The 24,949-nt window shown below is 46.1% G+C and overlaps 1 protein-coding gene across 2 annotated transcripts; it reads left to right on the forward strand.

Moving 5' to 3' along the window:
- The first annotated feature begins 450 nt into the window (after positions 1-450).
- CCKBR (cholecystokinin B receptor) lies at positions 451-7,544 on the forward strand. Of its 2 annotated transcripts, XM_008159860.3 has the most exons (5): positions 451-601; positions 5,736-5,987; positions 6,143-6,392; positions 6,675-6,847; positions 7,006-7,544. In XM_008159860.3, the coding sequence occupies exons 1-5, from the start codon at positions 451-453 to the stop codon at positions 7,542-7,544; spliced, it is 1,365 nt and encodes a 454-aa protein (XP_008158082.2). The 2 variants fall into 2 exon arrangements, with proteins under 2 accessions (XP_008158082.2, XP_054581326.1); XM_054725351.1 differs by lacking the exon at positions 5,736-5,987.
- Positions 7,545-24,949: the final 17,405 nt, after the last annotated feature.

Consider the following 24,949-nt stretch of genomic DNA (forward strand, 5'->3'; position numbering starts at 1 on the left):
CAACCCCACCCCACCCTGCACACACACACACACACACACACACACACACACACACACACACACCACACGAATTCCCGGGAGCTGGGACCGTGGTGCAGGGGGGTGGGAGGAAAGGAAGCCTCTGAGAAGAGCGGGGAGATCTAGGGAGGGGGCGAGGGGGAGAGGGGGCGAGGGGGCGAGTGAAGGACAGTCCCGCAGGGGCGAGTCCTGAGCGGGGAGGGGGCGGAGATCACCTGCAGGACCGCTGCCTACCCGAGCCTTGGGGACTCGCGCCCAGGCCAGGAGCGCAGCGAAGGAGCTGAGGGCAGGGGCCAAGGTTGGAGGCGGGACGTGGCGGGAGGGGCGGGCGGGGCGGGGCGGGCGCCTCCGCGGAATCTCAGCGTGAGCAGGTGGAGCCGCCGCGGGAGCCCGCCCGGCCCAGCCGCGGGAGGCGGTGGCTGGGCCAGGGCCATGGAGCTGCTGAAGCTGAACCGGAGCGTGCCAGCATCGGGAGCCGGGCCAGGGGCTGCCCTCTGCCGCCCCGGGGCCCCCCTCCTCAACAGCAGTGACACCGGCAACCTCAGCTGTGAGCCGCCTACCACCCGAGGTAACGGGACACGAGGTAGGTGCCTCCTCAAGCTCCCTCCAAAAGCTCCTTCTCACTGCACCCCACCCCACACACGAATAGAGGGACCCCACTGCCCCCGCCCTGCCGCCTCAAACGCTCACACCATCCTGTCAGGGCGCACAGCTCTCCTGACACATTTGTCCCCGGCAGCTCATAAAATTCCATCCCAGCATCACACTACCTGGTCAGAGTCCCTTCACACCCTCATCCCACCCCGAGCTTCTGGTAAACCCAAAACACAGCACCCTCCGCAACACACAGCCCACAGAGTGCTAGACACGGAGGGTGGGGAAGCAGGGACTCCTGCTGCCATTCCTTCCAGGTCTCTCTTTTCCCTTTACATACAACTCACAGAGCCACAATGGGGAAGGAAAGAAAGAAGGTAAGATTGGGGGAAGAAGGGGGCTGTTTGAAGGAAGGAGCAATCTGGAAGACCTGAGTGGGAAGTTAAGAGTCATAATCTGTGTCCCCTTCCCCAACCCCCAACCTTCCCTAAAGAGATCCTCCAACTTGAATTAAGCTGTAAGTTAGGCTGGATGCTGCTCCCTAGAGCTGCCTGTCTCCATTTCACTCATCCTCAAATCCCTTCCATGCCTCCTCTCCAACTTGCCTCTCCTTAGGTTGCAAACCCCCCAACCTCCCACAGCTGGACTACCCCCTTTATCACCCCATGCCTTTGTGCCACACCATCTCCTCATCCCCCCCCCCCCGCCTTTCAGATGATATCCATTCACCTATTCCCCAAAATAACTTTCACTCTTCCCATGAGTCAACATCCTAATTTATTTTTATTTTTTGATGGCCTGGATCAAGATTTTTTTTTTCCCTTCCTGGGCCTTTTCTTTCCTTAAATGCTTACTGTGCACCTATTATTGTAGTCCCTGGGCTAGAAGCTGGGAACACAGGGATGAACTAGATCTTGCTTGGACTCTCATCCCTCAGAGGGGAGAGAATACCACTGGAAAAATCACATTAAACATGGGAAGTCCCACAAGAGGGTCTGAAATATCAGCGTCCAAAGGAAATGGGGTCCAAGAATTTCATAGAGGGAACCTGGAGATGGGTCTTGAAGTTGGAGTTTGTTAGGCAGAAAAAGGAAGAAGTGGGATTTTAGTAGAGGAAGCAGTGGTAAACAGAAGGAAATTATTCTAAGCCCAAGAAGAGAATGTGGGAATAAATTATAATTCAAGTGGGTTTTTTAAAAAAACTGACAACGTAAGACATGCTTCCTCGCTTGTTACACATTCTCACTTAGCTTCTTTCATTCAACAAATATTTATTGAACGAGAGATTGTGCTAGGCACCAAAACTGACACGGTTCCCATTTCATGTAGCTCACAGTTTAGTGGAAGAGATGGACAAGTAGGCAAGGAATTGCAGCACAAAGTGGGAGGGGCCTTGAGAGGCTTTGGGGAACACAGAAGAGGAGCCCCTCTAGCCTAACCTAGACTTGGGAACCAAAGTTGGCCTCCTGAGAAGGTGGAGTATGAACCGAATAAAAATAAAAAAAGGTGAGAGAGAGCCAGCCAAGTGAACAGAGAAAAAAAGGCAAAAAGCATCCCTAGCAGAGGAACTGTATATGTAAAAGCCCCAAGTTTAAGTCCATGGCACTTTTGTTCAGTGTGCCCTAGTTTCTGGGCGCCCGGAACATACACCATAAAAGAGGAACAATTAACCCTCAAAATGAAGACCAAGCTAAAGGGTTTACGGAGAGCCTTATAGACCTGGCTAAGGAGTGTCGATTTTATCTTAAGGGGAATAGGAACTGCTGGAAATTTCAGTAGTTCTGCCAGGATTGATTCTGAAGTGTGAAGGGTGGCTTGCAGGACAATACATGCATAGAAGGCAGGGGGTGGGAAAGGTGGACACTTATACAGAAGGCTATTATATTGCACTGGTCCTGGTGAAAGATGATGCTGGCCTAGAGTAAGGTGCTGACAGGGGGGTTGAAGAGAAGTGGATGGATTTGAGAGGCATTTCTGGAAGTGGAATCAACAGAATTTAGTGATTTGTGAGAAACAGGAGAGGGAGGAAGAGGTCAAGGGATGACATCCAGGTTTCTGGCTTAGATAATTGGATGGATATTGGTACTGTATAATGAGAAGGATTACACAGGAACAGAATTGGGTTTAAAAGAGATTATAAGTTAATTCAATTTGGAGCCAGCTAAGCATAAATGCTGGCAAGATACCCAGGTGGGATGGTATAGTCAACCGTTGAACCCAAGGGTCTGGAAGCTGGGGGGAGAGGTCTAAGTTGGAAACACAGACTTCAAAGGTCTTTGCTTAGAGAAAGTAATGGAAGCCATGTGAATAGATGAATTTTGTGTAGAATAAAAAAAAAAAAAAAGGTACTGGGCCCAGCTGGCGTGGCTTGGAGGTTGAGCGTCGACCTATGGACCTGGAGGTCATGGTTCAATTCCAGGTCAGGGCACATGCCCAGGTTGCGGGCTCGATCCCCAGTGTGGGGCGTGCAGGAGGCAGTCAATCAATGGTTCCCTCTCATCATTGATGTTTCTGTCTCTCTCTCCCTCTCTGAAATATATGTATGAAGAGGTACTGGGACAAGACCCTGAAAAAGACCAATATTTAAAAGCCAGGCAAAGATAGGAAAGTTCATGTGGGATGGAGGTGCAGAAGACAGCAGAGATAGTGAATAGAACAAGGAAGCCTGAGAAAGCAGAATGTAAAGCGATTCAGAGCACGGATGCAGGAATTGGCCTCATTCATCTGGATGTTGTTACCCACACAATTGAATGTTACACAGGCCATCAGAAGTTACCCACAAAAACTCTATTAGCCACACTCACTCAGATATTACCCCCACAGGTGCATGTTACTCATAACCAGTAGAAATTTGGATATTACCCACACTATTCTGATGTAACCCACACAGACTTGAGTGATACCCATGTTCACTCAGATACTACCAACAGAAAAACAGATAGCGTCCACACTCACATTAATATTGCCCACATCAGTTAGCTAGTACTCATTCATTAAACTCACTTCATTTTATTATTGTCCACAAACAATTAGATATTACCGATGCTCATTTAAGTAACCCTTCTCCAGATATTGCTCTCACACATTCAGATATTACCCATAAGACTCCGATCAGATTAACTCAATCAGATTAACATCGCACTTAACATCTTAACATCTCACATTTATACTCACTTAAATATTGTCCACCTGAATATTATTTCTGTCTCCAAAGAGACAGAGACAGAGAGGTGCGGGCATGCTAGAGCTTTAGAGGCACAGAGGTGAAGGTTGGATGAGGAAGGACAAAGCAGGTGCATTTGTGTGCAAAGTGACAGAGATTCATTCCAGATTCACTAACAAGCATGTGTTGACACTTCTTTGTGAGGGACATTTTGCCAAGTGCTAGGGATATGCTGGAGAACAAGATGGGCATCGCTCCTGATCTCCAGAAGCTCATAGTCTAGTGGGGGAGACAGAGGATTACACATCGCCATGATACAGTGAGAAATGCTGTGACAGAGAACAGAGAGAAAGAAGCACAAATTGAGATTTTATTGGGAGAAGGAGACTGCATGATGAATGGCACAGGAGTGAGAGAGCAGTAGGAGGCAAAGCATTTTAGAGATCTGGAGACTTGGCTTCTGTTCTGATTCTGCCCCCTACTTATTGTATGCTCTGAGCAAGTAATGTCACTGCTGGGTTTAGTTCAGAGAGCTCTTGTAATCAGCATTTACTTGACATCTATAACAGTTTCTGAATAAGTGGCTATTTGTGATGAGAAAACAGCTTAAATTTGGAGGCTAAGCAAAGTCAGCCAAGGAAGAGAGAGTTGCAGCTCTGAGTCCTTCCCTCCCCTGCCCCCTGCCCTCTTTCCCTTTAAGCTCTAGTCTCCCTCAAGCTCAGGCCATGGGTGTGGGTGACCAGGACAATTTAATTTAATTCAATTCAATTTTGTCTGGGTCTGCTTAGTTGTGATATAGAGACCCAAAGATGAATCCATCTCCCAATAGTCAATGATTCAAATGTATGGAGTCAGCCCTCTGTCTAGCCCCGAACTCTAGTGCCCCTGCTGTGAGTTCCCGCAGCACTTTTTGTGTTCCTCAACCTCCACTCCTCATCACACTGTGTGGCAATTATCTGTGTATATATATGGGTGTCCCTTCCTCTTTCATGTTCATCTCTGTGTCCAGTGCCTGGCATGCAGATGTTTATTGAGTGAGAATGAATGTTTGGAGATCATTAAAATACAAGGCAGAAAGTAAAAAGGGTCCTAATAGATGTGTAAGGAACATGCATAGTCAGAGGAAGGGGAAATTAACTCCAAAGGAGATGGATGTCCAGAAAAGCCTTACAGAAAAGTGGGCACTAGATCTCAGTCTTAAGGGCATAGGTAAATAGGAATTCACCAGATACAGAGAACATATTTGTGAGGAGGTGAGGGTTTGTGAAAGAACTTTCCAGGCTGAGAAACCAATGTAAGCAAGGGAGGGAGTCCTAAGTGCATATGATGCCTTCAAGAAACTGAGTCATCCAGTAGCTTAAGTGGGTGCATTGCAGAGAGGGGGTGGGAAGAGGATGAAGGCAGTTCTCAGAGAACCTGCACTTGCTAAAGGTTTCAGACAGTAGAGTAGGGGAAGGTGTTTTTTGTTTTGTTTTTTTTGTTTTGTTGTTTTGTTTTGTTGTTTTGTTTTTAAAGACAATAAGGACCTCACCCGACCTGTCAAATACTACAGGGAGGCCAAGTAGAATACGCTTAGGAGAGACCTTTGGATTTAGCAGTTAAAGCTTAGTGACCTTGAGAAGAAGTGTCCAAACAGTGATGGCAGGACAGATGGGGCACTGGATTGTAATGGACTGAGAAATGAACAGAAAGGTGAATACAATCCTTTCAAGAAGTTTGGCTACAAAGAGATTTGGAGTAAAGCTTGAGAAAAGATAGGCTTTCTTAAGGAAGAGCAGAGTTAGGCCAATTTAATTAAGTCTTGAGGGGTTAGAAGGGAAAAGGATTCAAGTTCATCATTTACTGAGTCGGGGTGCTCTTGGGAAGCAGGGGATCTGGCTGGATAGCGGGGATTGGGATGAGTGGGATTGGAGCCGGGGACACAGGCCCCTTATTGTCACCTCTCTCTTTTCCTGCCCAGAACTGGAGCTTGCCATTAGGGTCACCCTTTATGCAGTGATCTTTCTGATGAGCGTTGGAGGAAATGTGCTCATCATTGTGGTCCTGGGACTGAGCCGCCGCTTGAGGACCGTCACCAACACCTTCCTGCTCTCACTGGCGGTCAGCGACCTCCTGCTGGCTGTGGCCTGCATGCCCTTCACCCTCCTGCCCAATCTCATGGGCACATTCATCTTTGGCACAGTCGTCTGCAAGGCGGTTGCCTACCTCATGGGTAGGTGAGACAACCACCCTGGCCCCCTGGCCCCTCTCCTCTTCTCCAGTCCTTGCCCCATGCCTGCGGTGTTTCCCCCGGGAGACAGTTGAAGTCACACTGGTGATTGTGCAGTTCAGGTTTCCTAGGTGACCCCTTCTTCCTTCCTTGCTTAGGGGTGTCAGTAAGTGTGTCCACGTTAAGCCTGGTGGCCATCGCCTTGGAGAGGTACAGCGCCATCTGCCGACCACTGCAGGCCCGCGTGTGGCAGACACGCTCCCACGCTGCTCGGGTGATCATAGCCACGTGGCTGCTGTCGGGGCTGCTCATGGTGCCCTACCCCGTATACACCGTCGTGCAGCCAGTGGGGCCCCGAGTGCTGCAGTGCGTGCATCGCTGGCCCAGTGCGAGGGTTCGCCAAACCTGGTGAGGGTGCCTATCCCTGGGAATCTCTTCTCCCATCCATCAGATGCTTAGGACCACTCCCCAGAACCTTCCCCAGAAGCTGCTCCAAGAATTACTACTCCAATTCCCTTGCGGCACCCACCGCCCTGGGATTCCCATTTGGGGCCTCTCCGCAGTTCTCCTAGGCCTTCCCAGCAGCACCCCCCCCCCGAGTCCTAGAAACATCAGTCCTCGGCCTCGTGCTTCACCCGCGGTTAGGGCTGGACAGAGACCCGCGTGACTGGTCTGTGCTCTGCTTCCCAGGTCGGTACTGCTGCTCCTGCTTTTGTTCTTCATCCCGGGCGTGGTGATGGCCGTGGCCTACGGGCTTATTTCCCGCGAACTCTACTTAGGGCTTCGCTTTGACGGCGACAGTGACAGCGAGAGCCAGAGCCGAGCCCGAAGCCCGGGAGGGTTGCCGGCTGGGGCGGGACCAGGTGAGTGAAATCCATAAGTTGCCGGGCTTTGGAAAGTGGAGAAGGGGGGCGGGGGGGGGGGGTCTACGGAAAGGCTGGAAATGGGGGAGTCAGATAGGGGTTGGTCAGGAGTTGAGAGGACTGGCTTTCTGCCCTGAGCGCCCACTGTCTGTGCCTAGGGGTCGCCCTACAGAACGGGCGTTGCCGGCTGGAGACCCGGCTGGGGGGCGAGGACGGCGACGGCTGCTACGTGCAGCTCCCGCGCTCCCGGCCTGCTATGGAGCTGTCCGCGCTGACGGCGCCCACGCCCGGGCCCGGATCCTGCCACCGGCCCACCCAGGCCAAGCTGTTGGCGAAGAAGCGCGTGGTGCGAATGTTGCTGGTGATCGTCGTGCTTTTTTTCCTGTGTTGGTTGCCCGTGTACAGCGCCAACACGTGGAAGGCCTTCGATGGCCCTGGAGCGCGCCGAGCACTGTCGGGCGCGCCCATCTCGTTCATCCACTTGCTGAGCTACGTCTCGGCTTGTGTCAACCCCCTGGTCTACTGCTTCATGCACCGTCGCTTTCGCCAGGCCTGTCTCGACACGTGTGCCCGATGCTGCCCGCGGCCTCCGAGAGCTCGCCCCAGGCCTCTGCCAGACGAGGACCCGCCCACCCCCTCCATTGCTTCCCTGTCCAGGCTGAGCTACACCACCGTCAGCACGCTGGGGCCTGGCTGAGGGGTGGGGGCCCAGTGGGGGCTAAGGCAAGACACGCCGATTTTTCAAGCATTGACCCATTCAGACACACAAGAGACACAGACCACTCCTAGCAAAAGATTGACACCCAACAGCCTGGACTTACCCCCAATGCACAGGGAAGGGTGGCTTACTGACACAAAGTAAACCAAGCAGACCCACACACAGAAAACGAGGCACACTTGCTGTGGCATAGAAACATGGCACTGACCTTGGACAGGCTCAGACGCAGCATCCCTAGCAGGCGACTATCCCCCTACAGCAGGACCTCTATGACAGGGAAGGCCGGCCTCTCACACACACACAGCGTAATGGCACTGATTCATTTAGAGATCGGGAGCCCGGCACTGGGCTGACTCCTGAGATGCTCCAGGCTGCCCCCAGTTTGACCTCGCAGTGCCCTTCCCCAAGCAGCACTGGGTACACCAACCTCCTCTCTCAGCTCCCTGACTAACAGGCTGTTTTGCACTGAGAAGTCCGCTCGTTCCTTTCCAATTAAATACTATGTCCCTGCCCCCCGCCTCCCCCAGCCGACCTCTTCAATAAATAATAAATGCCTTGGCTTCCTCCTAAACTTCCTTTCTGGACTCTTCAGGGGCAGGTGAGGAGGCATGGGGTTTTGTGATCTTCCCTGTCAGGTCACCCACAGCTGGACCCCCCCTGCCAAAAAGCCCATGGTCTGAGGCTGGAGGAGGCTGTGTGTTGTCTCTGAGTTGTCATCCTGGACCCATCCACACACCCTTGTCATAGGTAGTAGCTGGAAATGGGGGTGAGGGTGGGAGGTAGGATATCCATGACACATCATGAGTCCTAAGCACATTCTCCTAAAGTGGCATCACTGTTAAGGTACTATAATAATAAATGCTTATTAAACATTTAATGAAAGGATAAAGGAAGAAGCACTGTATAATGAGACTCAGTTTATTCAATACGTGTTTGAAACACCAGGGGTCAGACCATGACAGGTGAACAGAAGCTAATTAAAGAGTAGAGCCTTGTCGACATGCTCTTATCCGGCAGCAGTACCTGGCCACGCTTCTGCTCCACAGAAGCACCCTTACCGGCCAGCAGCAACCAAGAGGGGTGGAGAGGGCTGGCCCTGAATAGAAGTCCCAGAGCCCAGCCTCCCTTTTGACACTAAGCCATCCAGCCCTGGCCAGTGTGGCTCAGTTGGTTGGGCATCCTCCCATGCATCGAGAGGTCCCTTGTTTGATTTCCTGTCGGGCCACATGTCCAGGTTTGGGGCTTCATCCCCAGTAGGAGATGTGCAAGACACAGCCAAGCCAATGTTTCCCTCTCACATTGATGTTTCTCTCTCTCTCCCTCTCCCTTCCTTGCTCTCTAAAAATCAATGAAAATGTTTTGTTTTTTTTTAAATGATCCAGCTCCAGAGAGACAGAGACAGCAACATCACCCCCTACACACACAATGACAAACAGATAGGGAAGAATCGAGGAGCTCATTAAGGGGACATACATGGATAATCATGTATGGCAGTGATGGGCAACCTTTTGAGCTTGGTGTGTCAAACTTCGCCAAAACACTGAGCATAACTCGGGTAGTGTGTCACTTTGAGGAAAAAACATTATTTCGCAAATGTTTCATCCTCAGAAGCAGCAAATGTTTCATCCTCGGCATGCGGCCGCGTGTCATCAGAAATGGCTACGCGTGTCAGTGCTGACACGCGTGTCATAGGTTCGCCATCACTGATGTATGGTATGGTATGTTGGTAGAGGGCTTCCTTGACATTTCATCTTGTAACATATGGGTGGACTGAGACCCAGAGAAGAAAAGAAAATTGCTCAAGGTCATACGATAAATAGGAGCAAGACAGAAATAACCCTCTTAAAGTAGACACTGAGCTGGAGATGGGAAAGAAGCCATACCCAGCCGGGAGCAGACCCAAGTTCTGTGATGCCTGGTACTTATAAAATTGGGAGCCCTTTTTCAAGAAAAAGAATACAAAAATACAGGCACAAAATTGCTAGGGGACTCACCAGGGCCTTGGAAGAGGCCTGTGTGGGTGAGGAGCCCTGAGATTTAAGCCTCATTAGCTTCACAGCTAATAATGCCTCTTCCCACTAACTGCACTGAACAAAGGCTGAGTGGAGCGAAGGACAGTGAGAAAGGAAAGTGGGTTTTCTGTTTAACAGTGCTGAGGTGGCTCCCAGGCATCCTTTTTACAAGCTCTGGGCTGCAAGAGGCAGGACTAAGGAGAAACGGAGGGAGAAGGCGTTCCAAGCTGTCAAACACAGTGCTGGTTAAAAATAGAATCCCAGCTGGTCTGAGGAGTTGAAGGCAAGATATTGGGCCTTTATCTCTCATGCCAATTTCTCCTGGATGGGGGTGGAGAAAGACGTAGGGTTTCCCATAGGGTACGCAGCCCTCCTACCCTCCCACCGCCTTCTTTGCCATCCCTTCTGAAAGAAATGCAGCCTTGACGAGGGTCAGCCCCTTCAGCTGGGGCCTGGGCTCCAGTTGACCACCAGGTGGCAGTGGGGAACCCAAGAGGGAGGGCTGTGGAAAGGGCTAGCCTAGAACCCAGCACACTGTGTAGCCCTTTAGTCTACTGAGTACTTATGTATTCACTCTGTGCTCTATCTCGTTACCAAAAGTGGAATCCCGGGAGCCTTCCCATCTTTTGAAATGTGACAAAACATTTCAGGTCCAGATTTAATGTCGCTGCCTCCATAAAGTCCTGCTTGGCCTTCCTAACAAAGCTCATGTGCTCATACAGTATTGACTACCTTCTCTCTTCTATCAAAGATATTGCAGCCAGAGAGATGGAGGGCCCTCACATATGTCAGGGAACAGCTTCAGCCACCAACTTGGAATGATGATGCAGGTCAAACCGAAACTAGACAGCAAAAGCCGGGATCTGGCCAAAGGAGACCAATACGCAGCCACCGTCCCGGGAGCTGACACAGTTTCCTGGTATGAACACGGGTCTCATTGGCGGAAGGATCTGGTAACCATTCTATCCCAACCCCATTTACTATGGAATGACTAGCTCTGGCTGGTTCCTTTCCCTTTCTGAGCCTCAGTTTCCCTCATCTGTCAGAATCCCTCACCTAGGGATAGTTCACACCTTGCTATATAGCTGTGAGGGTTACATGAGATGGAACAGCTATCTCCCTCAGAAAATATACAAGCTCAGGAAGATGTTTATCTATCTACCTATCATGGAGACAATTTAGCACCCACCTCCATATGTAATCCAAAGTAAAAATAATACTGAATCATATTAGAGTGTAAGAAGTCCAATACACTTCTGCCTTCCCCATGAGTATTTCAGTCTTTTATTTGAAATGTCCACACTGATTTACTTATTTTAATTTTCTTATAAGTCATATATGCACTAGTTTAGAGTCAACTAGTTCTGCAACATTAAGACAAATAGCAGTCCCCAGCTCTCTGTCTTGCTCTTCTCCTTTTCCCCTTCCCCAGAAGGAATCACTTTCACATCTTTTATCCTTTTTTTTTTTTTTAGTATTTATCCCCATATGTTTTAATAATATGTTAATATTACTTGTTGGTTCTTCTGTTTGGCAGTATTACCTATTGACTACACACCATGGATGATGATGAGAGTTTAATTCTCATTCCCACCACCAGCCTACCAGACACACACACACACTTGTATACCCTCTTCCTGCCCAATAAAGTTGTAACATAATTTTGTTTTGTGATAATCAGGCTCCAAAATGATCCCCAATGATACACCTTTTTGTACCCATATCTCTATGTAGTGCTGTCCCACTTTAAGTAAGGCTGACCTGTATAAGCAACAGTATAAAAATGTTTAATAAAGACAGGATCCAACCCTGCACTTGCATGACTTGGCCTCATTCACCTCACCTTATCCCAGTCCTGTTGGGTCCTATATTTCACATTTTGATGTTCTGCTAACCATGGACTTTTCCCATTAATTTTATCCTATATAATAAAAGGGTAGTATACAAATTGATCCTCACACTGGACCAGTCACTATGAGGTGCACTGACCACCTCATGGTCCCTTTCTTGGGCCAGCAGGCTCCCATCGCCTCATGGCCACCTGCAATGGAGGCGGGGCCAGTGAGCTGGTGGGAACAGCCAACCTCTCGGTCCCTTCCCCCACCCCAGCCATTAGGCACCGATCACTGGATGGCAAATGGGGGACCAGGGGTGGGTGGCAGCAGGGGGTGGGGCCAGCTGCAGGTAGCTGGGGAAGATGGCCCTGATCGCAGGCCAGGCCTAGGGACTGTACCTGCACACGAATTTCATGTGCTGGGTCTCTAGTATTTTTAATATTGCATTAAAATACTCTTTATCCTAATCACTAATTTTTTATGTCCCTCCAAATTGTACACTCAAGGCAAAATAGCATCTCACTCACATTACCTTAGTCCCAGCCCTAACATATTCTAATAGCCTCCTAAGAAAGGATATGTGGAGCCCCAGCCAGGTGACTCATTGGTTAGAGTGTCCTCCATTACACCAGAAGGTTTTGGGTTCAAATCCCAGTCAGGATACATGCCTGGGTTGTGGGTTCAATTCCCAGTAAGGGCATTTATGGGAGGCAACCAATTGATGTTTCTCTCTCTCTTTCTCTCTCTCCCCTTTTCTCTTGACCCCTTCTCTCTCTAAAAATGTCAATGAACATATCCTCAGGTGAGGATTTAAAAAAGGGTGTGTGGAAAGAAAAATTTTAATAACTTCATATCTATATATATCTAATTCTACCCTCATGATGGATTCATAGTTTGACCAGGTATATAATTCCAAGTTGGGAACATTTTGGAATTCCCATATTTTGGAGGTTTTCTTCTTATAAAGTCTAAAGTCATTTGACTTCTGATCCTTTGCTTTACATAGTGGCTTTGATTTTGTAATTTTGTTGGTTATACAGCTCTGTCCTGTTCACAGTAGGACAGAACTCAATTTCACAGTGGAAGACTAAAATAAAAGCTGATTGGAAGTTCTGCACAGTGGATCAAGTTTGTCAACTTACAGCTTCATTGTAGTGCGATCTGGTTAGGCTGTTTGTTGAGGAACTCCAGATGTTGGTACCTTCAAGTCTTTCCTCTTGGGTCTTGGGTCCACAAAGTCATTAGATACCTGTCCATCTATTTTTCAGTTTCTGAAATGTCATCACCTCCTCTTTTTCTCATCTCTGAGGATTTATGCCTTTAAAAATCCCTTTATGTGAAATACAGTATAGGGAATATAGTAAAAAATAGTATAATAACTATGTTTGGTATCAGATGAGTACTAGATTTACCAGTGTGATCACTTCATAAGCTATATAAATGTCTAAACACTGTGTTGTACATCTGAAACTACTTAATATTGTGTCAACTGTAATTGTAAAAAAATCAAAACAATCCCTTTAAAGTCAATTAAGGCATCAGGGCAATGCTCGGTGTGTTGCCAGAGTGGTAACATGAGATGGAGACACATTATCCATTGTGGACAAGGATAAATGAGGAAATCCCAGTCCCTAACCACCTCTCACTTTCAATCATATTGCAAATACTGGAAGGAGGGAGAGCGGTACCGTAGTTTTAGTGAGGCTTAAAAGGAGAGTCAAATATTATACCTAGTGTCAAAGTAGAACCTTTGCTGGGAAGTGCTCTAGGCCTCTGCTTAGCTTTTCTACTGAATTATCCAGCACAGATGGGCTGCTTTAGGAGGTAAATTTGGACCTTTAAGGGAGCAAATACTGCTGGTGCTGGTAGAGGTACAATTTCACTATCTGCATATTCAGTGCATTCCTCAAGTAATCACTTTGATTATAACAATTATAATTTAACAATTATAAAATCGGTTATTTTGTATAGGGAGCATGGGCAAGGAGGATGCTTCCACGGATGGGTACTGGGTCCCCATTGTCTGATCTTCGCCTGCCTTCATTCCTCTCAAGGTCGGGCGTGCAGGAGAGACCCACCCACGCCAGTTCAGGAGGAGATGCAAAGATGCGAGGGGGGGATGTGTCCAAGGCCCAAGGCGGTTCAGCGCAAGGCCCTGCGGGACACAGCCCGCGGCACTTTGGGTTCCTGTTGGTACCCATCTGTAGGTCACCTTTCTCCAACCCACCTATAGGTCACCTTTCCTCGGTAAGCCCCGGGGGAAATCAGATCTGCGTGTTTCTCACGCGCTGCGGCATCACCCTTGCCTGGCCCCGCCCCTGCCGCCTGGGCCTCACGTGAAAGCTTTGAACTTCCAACGCCTGATGGTGCGAACCCGAACCCTGCACCACCTAAACGGCTGAGACCAGAAACGGCTGAGATGAGAGGAGGGAAAGAGGCTGAGCAGTGGGGCCCCTGGCTGGAAGGGGCTTTCTGGACAGAGCGGAGCGGGAGAGAGGGCGGAGGAAGTGCAAAGAAGAGTGGCGTGGCCCCAGGAGGGTGAGCAGTGGGGGAGACACTGGCTACCAGAATGGGACTCAGTGAGGACAGACAGGGGCCAAGGGTAGCGGGACTGAGTAAGTGACCAACCTCGGGGAACAAATAGGCGAAAAGAAGACAGAGGAGCGTGAGAGAGAGGATGGAAAGTTGCCTCGGGGAAAGAAAGGACTTAGCAGGAGAGCCAGGGCGCTCTCTGACTGCAGCACTGCGGGCCCCTCACCAGGGACAGGAAAACGCGTGTAGCTGCGGAGCCCAGCGGCAGCCGCCGGAGTAAGCCTTGATTCTAATAGGTTTCGATGACTCTGCGGTGCTCTCACTCCGCAGAGCTTAGAGGACACTGCAGTAACTGTCGGGCTGGGCTGTAACTGTGGTAATCTGGCAAAAATGCAAATAACTGTAACAATCCTAACTCCCAGTCGCATAACAACGCTTTCTAAGTGTTTTCCCTTGTTCTAATCTGATCCCTGCAACAACATTGGTGACGTCTAAAAATTAAAAAACACTGGTAATACCTTCAGGTGGTTGAATTTTACGAGCAAAGAAGTTAAATCTTAAGTGAAATGACCTGCCCAAAAATCATACATCAAGGCTGGTTGTGGATCTTATTAAAGCGAGTCTTGGCTTAGACTGGAATAAAAATAATTAGAGCAGGATATGACCTGTGACACATGAACCCACACACACAAAAAAAATGTCTCCAGACTCAAAAATCATTCCCTCCTCATCCATAAAATCCCGGAAGGCAGATGCGCCTCACCCTGGTCCGTGGGTCTCCAAATCCCTCTGCAGCATCTCTGAGAGTCCTCCGTGTGGGGCTCTCTAGCAGGCATGCCTTTAACTCAGACTCACAGTCATTTCAGAAATCGGGAGCTGCCTTAATTGGTCCAGGCTGCTATACCAGAATACCATAGACTGCACGGTTTATCAACAGCATACATTTATTTCTTACAGTTCTGCAGGCTGGGAAGTCCAAGATCAAGGTGCTGGCACGTTTGATGCCTGGTGAGGACCTGCTTCATAGATGGCCACCTTTTTGCTGTAAGGGAGACAAGGGAGCCTTTTCTGGCCTCTTTTATGAAAGGGCACTAATCCCTTTCATGAGGGCTCCGCCCACGTAACCTAATCTCCACCCAAAGGCCCCATCTAGAGGGTTAGGTTTCAGCACAAGAATTTCAGAAGTGAGGGAAGACGCCTGTACGCAGACCAGGCAGAGCTGGAAAGCACTCACTGCTTAGGTGGCATCAAGTGTGCCCAGGTGAAACCATCACTCCTTTGTTCTTCAGGAGTGAGGTAGTGCTTGCTACAGCCTTCTCGTCTCTTAGACTGGCTTACCGGCCCTCCTTTATTATGTTAGAGTGTGTTTAACCCTTCTTGTCATCCATGTCATTTGGGGGTTCATTTAATCTATTGATGCTGAGCCCAAAGGAGGATGGGGGCTTTGGAATAGTGAGTAAGAGCCAGCTACTGAGAGGTCTAAGGGAAGAACTTTCCAGGCAGATGGAATAGGGAGGGAAAGGCTCCAGAGCAGGAATAATCTTCCCAATTTCTGGAACCAGATGTTCCCCTAGGCTGGAGCACATAACCAGGAAGTAAAGTGACATGAAATGAAGTCAGACAGAGAGGAAGGCAAAGGTCCAACCTCCGTGGGGAGGAGGGGGCTTGCAGGCTGAGGAATGAAATCTGGGCAGTGGTGGGCTGTCAATAGGGATGTCCTCTTAGGGGTCCTAATTTAATACTACAGAACAGCAGACGGTTGAGACAACCGGGCTGGGCCTCCTAAATGAAGAAGGCTGATAGAGATGATGCAGGGTGGACAAGAAAAAATAAAGTCCACTAGTTTGCAACGCACATTGTCAGTGACCTGAGAAACCTTATTAAGAGCCATACGGACCTTTCAAGCCCAGAAAATGGGGGGTTTGGGGGAAGATATTTGACACCACAAACCCGGTTCAAAGCTGCAGACTGCCTTAAGTGACTTCCCTCTGGAGGACGCTGTGAGTGTCCACCTCTGAGGATGGAGATGCGCCTTGCCATTGTCCTCTCTGTAGACAAATGGGAAGCTGTTTCTATTGTCAATGGAAGTTCATTACTCACTGGCTCAGGGCTTGTCCTCTAACATTTACAGTGAGGATATATAAGCAGGGTTTTGACAGATTACCTGTTAGGTATGGTTACACTGAAGGTTAAAGTTCTAGAGGGTAAGAAATATTGGAATGCAGAACCACCTGGTAGATTTCAGGGTCTTAATGAGTTCCCACACAATCCCAGCCTTAACAATTCCACTTGAGAGAACATGATGATATAAAAAAAACTCCTCAATATTTGTTTCTGAAGGCTTGTTTTTAAAGTATTCACCCCTTCTGCCTGGGGTTTCTGTACCGTAGCCACCTTATACCAAGCCATCAACATGTCTCATCCTGATTATTGCAATAACTAATTTCTCTTCCTGCTTCCACACTTTTATCCTCACAGGCTGTCCCTCAAACAGCAGTCTGCGTGAACCTTCTAAACACTAAAGCAGGACTTCTTTTTCCCAGGAACAGTGGGCTAGCGTGCTGGGATGAACCCTCCGGCAGAAAACAACTTGAAAAAGAAAAACTAGTCAAAGTATAGGAAACATTTTCTTAAACTCAATGAAGAGATGATAAATCAATAAGGAATTCTCAAGCCAAAAAGGGAAGGGAAGACATAAGAGGGGTAAGGAGGCAGGGCAGATGCTTTTGCCCTGAAAGCACTTGCATTTTCCCCAAATTAGAATCTTTGCTTTGTCAGCGTGGTGAGTCCCAGGGTGCAGAGATCAAGCCAGGGGCCAGCAAAGGAGGGAGTCTAATGAGAGACTGTGGTGAACAGGCTCTATCCACTCCTCCCCACCCCAAGTTTAGGGGAAGGAACTTAGGACTTTAACCAACAGAATGTGATGGAATGTTGTCTCCAAGACTGTTACATTATACAAGTCTCAGTCTTGTTAGCAGACATGTGGCACGGCGCTTAGGGCAGCTTCTGGCAAGAAATTAAAGCCACAGGTTCAAGAACCCCTATGAATCCCAACAAATACTGAATAAATCAACACCTAGAGTCATCACAATGAAACTGTAGAAAAGCGTAAAAGCTACTAGCGAACAGGGTACATTATGTTTAAAAGAGATGCATGATACATGGGGAGATGCTTAACATTTGTTAAATGAATAAACCGTCACGCTATCCTTGGGAGCTTCTCTGCTTACTAGCTCTGTGCCGTGTCACTTGACCTCTTTGAAACTCAGTCTCCTAGTCTGCAAAATGTAGATAACAGAACCTATTGTGTAAGGACAAGCATCACAGGACGCATTGTGTAAGGATTACATTCATGCGAGTTATACATAGAAGACCTAACAGCTCCTACTATATATTGGGTGCCTCTGTTCTATACAGATTCGCTCCCAAATTTAGGTTTCTCGTCTGTTCTATGCACATTTACTCTCTAATCTAGGTCTCCAGTCCAGACCTCCTTCCCAGTTCCAAATACCCATCTTGAAATACTTCTATATCTAAAGCATATTTCATGCTTTCCTTTTTAAACGGCTAGAGGCTTCAGAAGCAGGTCCTATTGCAGTAACACCTGTTCAGTTGGGGGGTGGGGTAGTGAACAAACATCTAGCTTAGGGTGTACCTGATAATTCCCTGACCTAAACTGCACTCAGTCGTGTTTTCTGAATTTCTGTCATGATAAGAATTACCTGGGGCCGTTGTTAGTAATATAGTTTTGGGGTTCTCTTCCCCTGAGCAATATGATTCTTTAGATTCGGGGAAAAGTAGGTTTTAGTTGTTCATGTGGAAAGACATGGAGGTTATGATGATTACAGTGCAGCTTTATTAACAGTGCACTTAGGGACAATCTCGTTAGTGCTCAAGCTGCAGGCCTTCATTATTTACACATCCTTGTAGTCTCCTTGCTCGTCTGGCGGACACAGCCTGCCATGACGCCCTCCATGGGTGCAGGCTCTTAGGGGGCACACGTGTGATGCTTCTTACCCCGTAATTGCTCCTCGCCAGAATTTTATTGCTGGGAATCACCAGTAACGTCTCGTGTATGCTCTCCCGTGTGCCTGCCCCAGTAGTTCTGCAGAGGTTCTGTTGATTGTAGAATCCCTCATCATTTAAAATAAAAACAAACATACACAACAACCTAACCCAGTATAAATGGCAGATTTCAAAGGAATGTGGGAATCATCTGCACTTATAACGTCACATATATCTTAAAATATTTCTATGTATTTTAATATTCAATTATATCTGAATAATTATGGAGGGGAAGTGAATATAATGCACCTACTTTGTTGGCAGGTGCACACATTCACTGTGCTTAGAAATTAACAGCACAGCTTGCATTCAGTTACACATGTACATGGCCCTTGAAGATAATTCTCTCCTCGGCCCTTAACTTGAATCAGAAATTGGTTTGAGGGCATTACTGCTCTCGGCAGAGAGGTTGAAAGGACTCCTGTTAGTGTCCCCCTGCCACTCCAACGTGCAGTCTCTAGATTTCACCCAAAGGTTCTTTGGCATGCTTCCTGGGACGCAGGTCTCACCAAGTACAAAGAACTGCCATGTGAGGAAGTTTTTAGAACTCGTTGCATCTGCTGTATGCTTCGATTTCTCCATGGTCTGACTGGCTACATGAGTCAGCACTGATATTTTTTTCCTCCTCTGATAAACAGTCTGATGAATCCCAGAGACTATTCCAAATCTGGAACCAATGCTAGAAGACCCTCAAAAAAGCACGGAATCTTGTTATTATTTTCCTGCCTGGCTGCTGTATCTTCCGTGGTTGACAAGTCTCTCAGAGCCTGCAGGGCCTTTTTCTGGGAAGGCTATCCTGGGAATGGAATTTCTAAAGTCCTGTTGGACCATTTTGTGGGGGCAGTGGCTGGCTTACTAGAGGTTGCAAAAGAGGCTGTGTTCTTTGGAACAAACTTGTTCAGCCATATATGAAAAGGATGTGCTCATCAAGCAACTTCATTTTTTCCCTTCTGCTTCTGCGTAGAGGCTAGTTTCTTCTTTGCCCCTGAATGAAATCCCAGGTGGGTATTTTTGTTTGTTTGTTTGTTTAAATATATTTTTATTGATTTCAGAGAGGAAAGGAGGGGGAGAGAGATAGAAACATCAATGATGAGGGAGAATCATTGATTGGCTACCTCCTGCATCCCCCCTACTGGGATCAAGCCTGCAACCTGAGCATGTTCCCTGACCCAGAATCCAGTCGTGACCTCCTGGTTCATAGGTTGACGCTCAACCACTGAACTACACCGGCTGGTCTCAGGTGGATTTTTATAGCTTTTCCTGACACTCAGAAAAATTAAGAAGTCCCTCAGTCAAGTTTAGTCATAAACATATCATTTCAGTCATTGAAATGTCCAGTGCCATGTAATAGTTAAAACTGAACTTTGGTGAAGGCAATTTCTCCTTCCTCTCTTTCCCTAGCTTGGGCTGATTCAGACTGGAAGCCTGAGTGAGGAGAGTGAGGTGGGGCCAAAGGGAGTGGGTGTGGCATAGCTGGCTTGTTTTCCTACCTAAAGCTTCTATTCCACCTCCCTCCACCTCCCTCTACGGTATGGGTCCTACAGGGCTTGGAGTAATGGTGGGAGGAGAGAAGAACTGGAGGAGGAAAGGTCTTTTTTTAGGGGAACTGTAGCACCTGGTGGTGCTGCTCCAAGATCTTGGTGGGTGTTCACTATGAGTCTTCCCGTTACAGGGCACTTTTGTGGGGCCCTGAGAGATGTCTCCACTGAAAAATTAGGCTTCAACATCTCTGCTGGCTTTCGCATTTAATTCCAAACCCGTTCTGCCCACCAGCCTCTAGCAGGAAGCCCACCTAGGAAAACAACCCTCATGCTCATTTTCTCCCCTCTCCATCTGGTCCACCAGGAACCTGCTATGCTCTTCTGCATTTAGTGGTTTATGCACCACCGACTCCTGCCACTACCTTTTGCCTTTCATCTTCTCTGGCGAGGGTCAAATGCCCACGTTAGCCTCTCAGTTCTAAAGGACTCTGATTCCAACTGATCTTTCAAAGCCCCTAATCCAAAGATTTCAGGGGAGGAGGAGCTCAGCCTCCCCAAGGCAGAGGAGGTGGGAGGGGAAATGCCACAATGCTTCCACTCTCTTTTCCAAAGTCTCTCTTTTCAAGTCCTTCAACCCCAAACCTTATGAGTTCATCTCAGGGTCACAAAACTTGATTCAGCTGGTCCTCACAGGCGGTCTTGAAATCCACCTTGCAGGAAGGGGACTTGCCTCCTACTATTTTTTCTTTGCTTCTGGGCTTCAGCTGCATCCAAGACAGACAGAGCCCATTTTGACATCATGTTGTGCTTTTTAGCTCCACTGTGCACCCATGAAGTTTCATTTTAAAACCCTCAGAGGAGAAGAAAGTATCTCTCCCCCTTTCAAACACTATTTTAGATTTATGAGAGACAGACTGACTGCCTTTTTTTCCTTATGAACAGTCTGTCATAGTATATTTTTGTAAGAGTTCCTTTTTTTTTTTCTTTTTTAACCATTTAGAAATGAGACTTGGCAAGTCACCATGATACTGAGTCAAAAAGAATTTTTATAGAGAAGTAGGGAAGCTATTTTCCTTGTTGAAAGCAGTTTAAGACAAATGCTTTTAGCTTTGTGGGTATTTTCTTTTTACATTGGAAACTAACGTCAGGGAGATTTTTAAAAAATTCAAGTTGTTGTTTTTTTAATGTTTGTTTGTTTGTTTAGGTTTGAGCTTTTCACATCAGGATTTCAGAAACATGGGAGGAAGGTTTTTGGTTGTTTTTCCATGGTATATGATCTGGCTGGTGATGTTGTGGGTGTTAGGTGGTCTGATTGGATGAAAGCTGTAGGGTGGTTGAGTTTGGGGAAGGGTTGTAAACATAATCCTAGAGTAATCTCCACCCCTAGTTGGGGCCTGGGAGTCATTGAATTACAGACAGGTCCAGTAGGACCATATCTTTCTAGCATAGGGAGTGGCATCAATTTCCCCTTATGTAGGGGGGCGGGGGGGGGGGGTTCAGCTTCAGTAACCCTCTGCATTGTTTATAACACATCCTTCCCATCATCTGCTGAGTCTATTGGAGTTACTTTACAACTCCCAAGTTGTAGATAATTACAATGCAAAACACCTCCGCTCCCACCCCACACCGCCCAAAAAAAGTTTGGGCTCCACTTGCTCATGCATTTCAATATTCCTGATCCATAAAGGTGTCTGTTCTTTGGATTCTCCCTTGACCTGGTATAACAACTCATTAGTTCCTTCTTTAATGTGTTAAATAGAATCTTTAATACATGTGTATGAGAATCAGGCTTTTTTTTCTCCTTTTGAAAATAGCCTTTTAAAAGTTTTGGAGGTCTTCCACCAAGATGCCCATGGATCATTTGACAGAGCCTGGTCAACCTAGTCACCAGAGTGCACCTCCTACAGGCTGCTTAAGCCTAGACACATCTCATCTTGGTTTATTGCTGCTTTTTTTTTTAATATATTTTTATTGATTTCAGGGAAAAGGGAGGGGGGGAGAGACAGAGACAGAGAGAGAAAGAAAAAGAGAGAGAGAGAGAGAGAGAGAGAGAGAGAGAGAGAGAGAGAGAGAATGAGAATCATTCATTGATCAGCTGCCTCCTCCATACCCCACACTGGGGATCAAGCCCACAACCTGAGCATGTGCTCTGGCCAGGAATCAAACCCTGACCTCCTGGATCACAGGTCAATGCTCAACCACAGAGCAACACTGACTGGGCACTCACTGCTTCTTGGCTCCCAGAGGTGAATCCAAAGTGACAAAGCATCTTTGCTATTTTTTGAATTTTAATTTTCCTGTCTACTCATCTTTTTTTTCTTTAGCTTAAACAACAAAATTTTATTTTCTCACAGTTCTGGAGACTAGAAGTCTAAGATCAAGGTGTTGACAAGATTGTTTTCTTCTGTGGCCTCTCCCTCGGCTTGCAGGTGGCTGTCTTCTTATTCTGTTCTCACAAGGTTTTTCTCTATACATCTGTAACCTTAGTGTCTTTTTCCTCTCTATTAATATGTCTTGTTTTGGGTTTGGGTTTGGGTTTGGGTTCATTTATAGCCAATACTCATCAGTGGCAGCCATGACTGAGAATTTGGTTATATGGGCTGACCATTTGGTGACTTCTGTAAATGGGTTATAGAAATCTAATCTCTGTTGGATGGAGCTAGTGGAGAATCTGGATTGTTAGTCCTATTGTCTGTTCTGAACCCAAATCAATTAGGAACCTGTGCCCATTGGGAAGGAAAACAAGTCTTTCATACCTGGACTGGGAGATTTGATGTTTCTGTATTTACTCTTGTTCTATGACTGAAATTTTAGAATTGAAGCTACAAACTCTATCTGTCTCTGTGTGTCTATGTGTCTATAGTTTAGAAAGGCCTTTCTCTTTCATTGTGTGAATGTGTAACATCCTCCTACCTCCAGAGGATATTAATTAATTTGATTATAAAGTCTCAGGCTAAAGGAGTTCTTCTCTGATTGGCTGATAGAGATAAATAAGTGTTTAAGTAAAGTGAATATTCCTAAAATTCCCAGAAGTAGTAAAATTGAACTTCTACATCTTTAAATGTGCTACATTAATAAAATGTTCTTACAGAAAGGAACCCAATAACATTTTAGAATTCAGGTTCACAAATTTAAGTATATCTCTGGAAAATGAGACTAGTTTCATATTTTGGGTTTGATAAAAACAGCTGTATTTTCTCTGACTTATTTGTGTTAAGTATAATTCCTAATAATATTCTATGTGTACTGTATTTTCTGGCGTATAAGATGACTGGGCGTATAAGATTTTCCTGGGTTAAAAAGTCGTTTTATATGCCGGAAAATACAGTAGTCCAATATATCTAATCCATTATATCTAATCCCATCAATATAGTCCAATATACCGTATTTTCCGGCGTATAAAACAACTTTTTAACCTAGGAAAATCTTATACGCCCAGTCGTCTTATGCGCCGGAAAGTACAGGTATATGTTTTTTTCTAAATGTATATAGGTTTACTAACTAAATAAGTTAACATTACTCCTACTGCTTAAGAATATGAAAAATGGAAATCTGTGTTTAACTAATGAATCATTATTCTGAAAACTTTATTTCAACAGTAATTTAATTTTGTAGTATATCAGCTTGAAGATAATTTCTAAGAGGTTTAGATAAGTTAAAACCTTAAATTGATATTAAAATTGAGTTAAGCAGAGTTATTTCTAAGTAAATAGAATATGGAAGCTTTAATTACTAAGCACAATTTTATGTTTTTGATTCTTATATTTATACACTGCAGAAAGGCTATATCTTTGAGTCTGTTAATAAAAAAAAGTGTTCACTTTTTCCACTTTGATAAGTTGTGCTAGAAGGTGTGTGTGGCTATGAAAAGGTGTTCTATGTATTTATGAGCCCTGCTAACCTATTAAAAAACTGAAAAGCTGGTATGTGGCAGAGTTCACAATTATTCTCTACTTTTCCCATGCCCCAGTTTTCTCTGTGAAATAGAAGTTGCTTAAGTTAAAAGTTATAATTTATATTAGTGGTTGGGCTATATTGAGGACCAACAGAAAAATACAATTGTGTACATGCTTATGTTTTTCAAGAAAAAAAAAATTGTTTTTTCCTAAAGTAACAGTTCTCAAGGTTTTATGTTGTCAGCCAACCAATGGTCATTGGTGCCAATTCAATGCCAACAAGAATCTCCAATTTGGGGAGTGGTGAAGAAGAAAACTTTATTCAGTGCAAAACAGCTCAGTTGTGATACAGGACTGCTGTGAAAACAGCACAGCTATGAGGCGGCCCTGGGGCCAGGCCTCTCTAGCTAGACAGCTCTGCTCTGCTCCTCACTGGCCGGCTCTGCTCTGCTCCATCCCACTCTGCTTTGCCCTGTGCTGGTCTGTCCCCTGCTGCTCTGGGGAGACATTTTTGGTGTTTCAGCTCAGCCCAGGAAATGCAATCTTCTCTGGAAAGGGAAAGAGTGCTCTCAGAGCCAGGAGGGAGCTGACTTTTATAAACAATAGCTCCCCACCCCGCTACCCTCACCCCAGACCCTGGCAAGCCACCATTCTACTTTTTTTTGCCATGGTTTATAAAAATCAGAGGGAAAACTATGAAATATGTTAAAATCTTAACAAAGTTTGCTAAATTTTGATGGCCTAGTTTCCTTGGTTTACTGTTTATTTGCCTTTACCTACAATATGAAGTTTGTTCTTGATTGCAAAATATTTTGTTTTACCAGAATAATTTTCTATGTTTTATGTTAGCTTTATTGTGTTCTTGATTATTTTTAAAAAGCAAACAAAGGATTCTCACTTATGAAAGAGCTAAGTTTCTTTACAATCATATTACAGTTCATGCTTATTTTTAGATGTTCTATTGTCACTTTCAAATGGAGCCAACTACTGTGTCTTAGGACCCCATGATCTTATCTTAAGCGTTCAAATCTCCTGACAACTTTTCATTTTTTGCCTCACTGAAATACAAACATTTGTTTCTTTACCTTATAAAAGCAAGGTGTTAAAAATAATTCCATTTCACTTATTATGTTACTATTAATGTGTTTCATGGAAAGAGGCATCAAATCACAAAAGGTGCTCAGACTTTCCTAGGTTAAATCTGTACAGGTAAAATATTATTAATGTCAATATTCTACATCTTGAATGCTTTCTGGGAAGTCCCTGGAGATTTTTCAGTGTTTCTATTTACCAGTGTCCTGATGGTGCTTTGCCTGATGTTAGGTAATAGGATGTTACCATTCATAATGTTTGTTATTATTTAAAATGTTTACTTAGATAAAATCTTACTTTTTAACTTGAATTTCACATCTTCTAGGCCAGTGGTTTTCATTTGGGCATAAACATCAGACTTACCTGTACAGTTTAATTAAAACAGAGATGTTTAAGAAATACTCAGAATCTACTGACTTGATATTCTTGATTCATTCTTGGTATATTCTGGGTATATTGCATATATATATA

The sequence above is a fragment of the Eptesicus fuscus genome, chromosome 13 (assembly GCF_027574615.1).
Source record: "Eptesicus fuscus isolate TK198812 chromosome 13, DD_ASM_mEF_20220401, whole genome shotgun sequence".
Lineage (NCBI taxonomy): Eukaryota > Metazoa > Chordata > Mammalia > Chiroptera > Vespertilionidae > Eptesicus > Eptesicus fuscus.

Bases quoted from the DNA above. Each gene is read 5' to 3' on its own strand.
- CCKBR (XM_008159860.3), top strand. From the start codon at position 451: ATGGAGCTGCTGAAGCTGAACCGGAGCGTGCCAGCATCGGGAGCCGGG. The intron at 602-5,735 runs GTAGGTGCCTCC...TTTCCTGCCCAG, and splicing joins CCGAGGTAACGGGACACGAG to AACTGGAGCTTGCCATTAGG. The intron at 5,988-6,142 runs GTAGGTGAGACA...TTCCTTGCTTAG, and splicing joins GGCGGTTGCCTACCTCATGG to GGGTGTCAGTAAGTGTGTCC.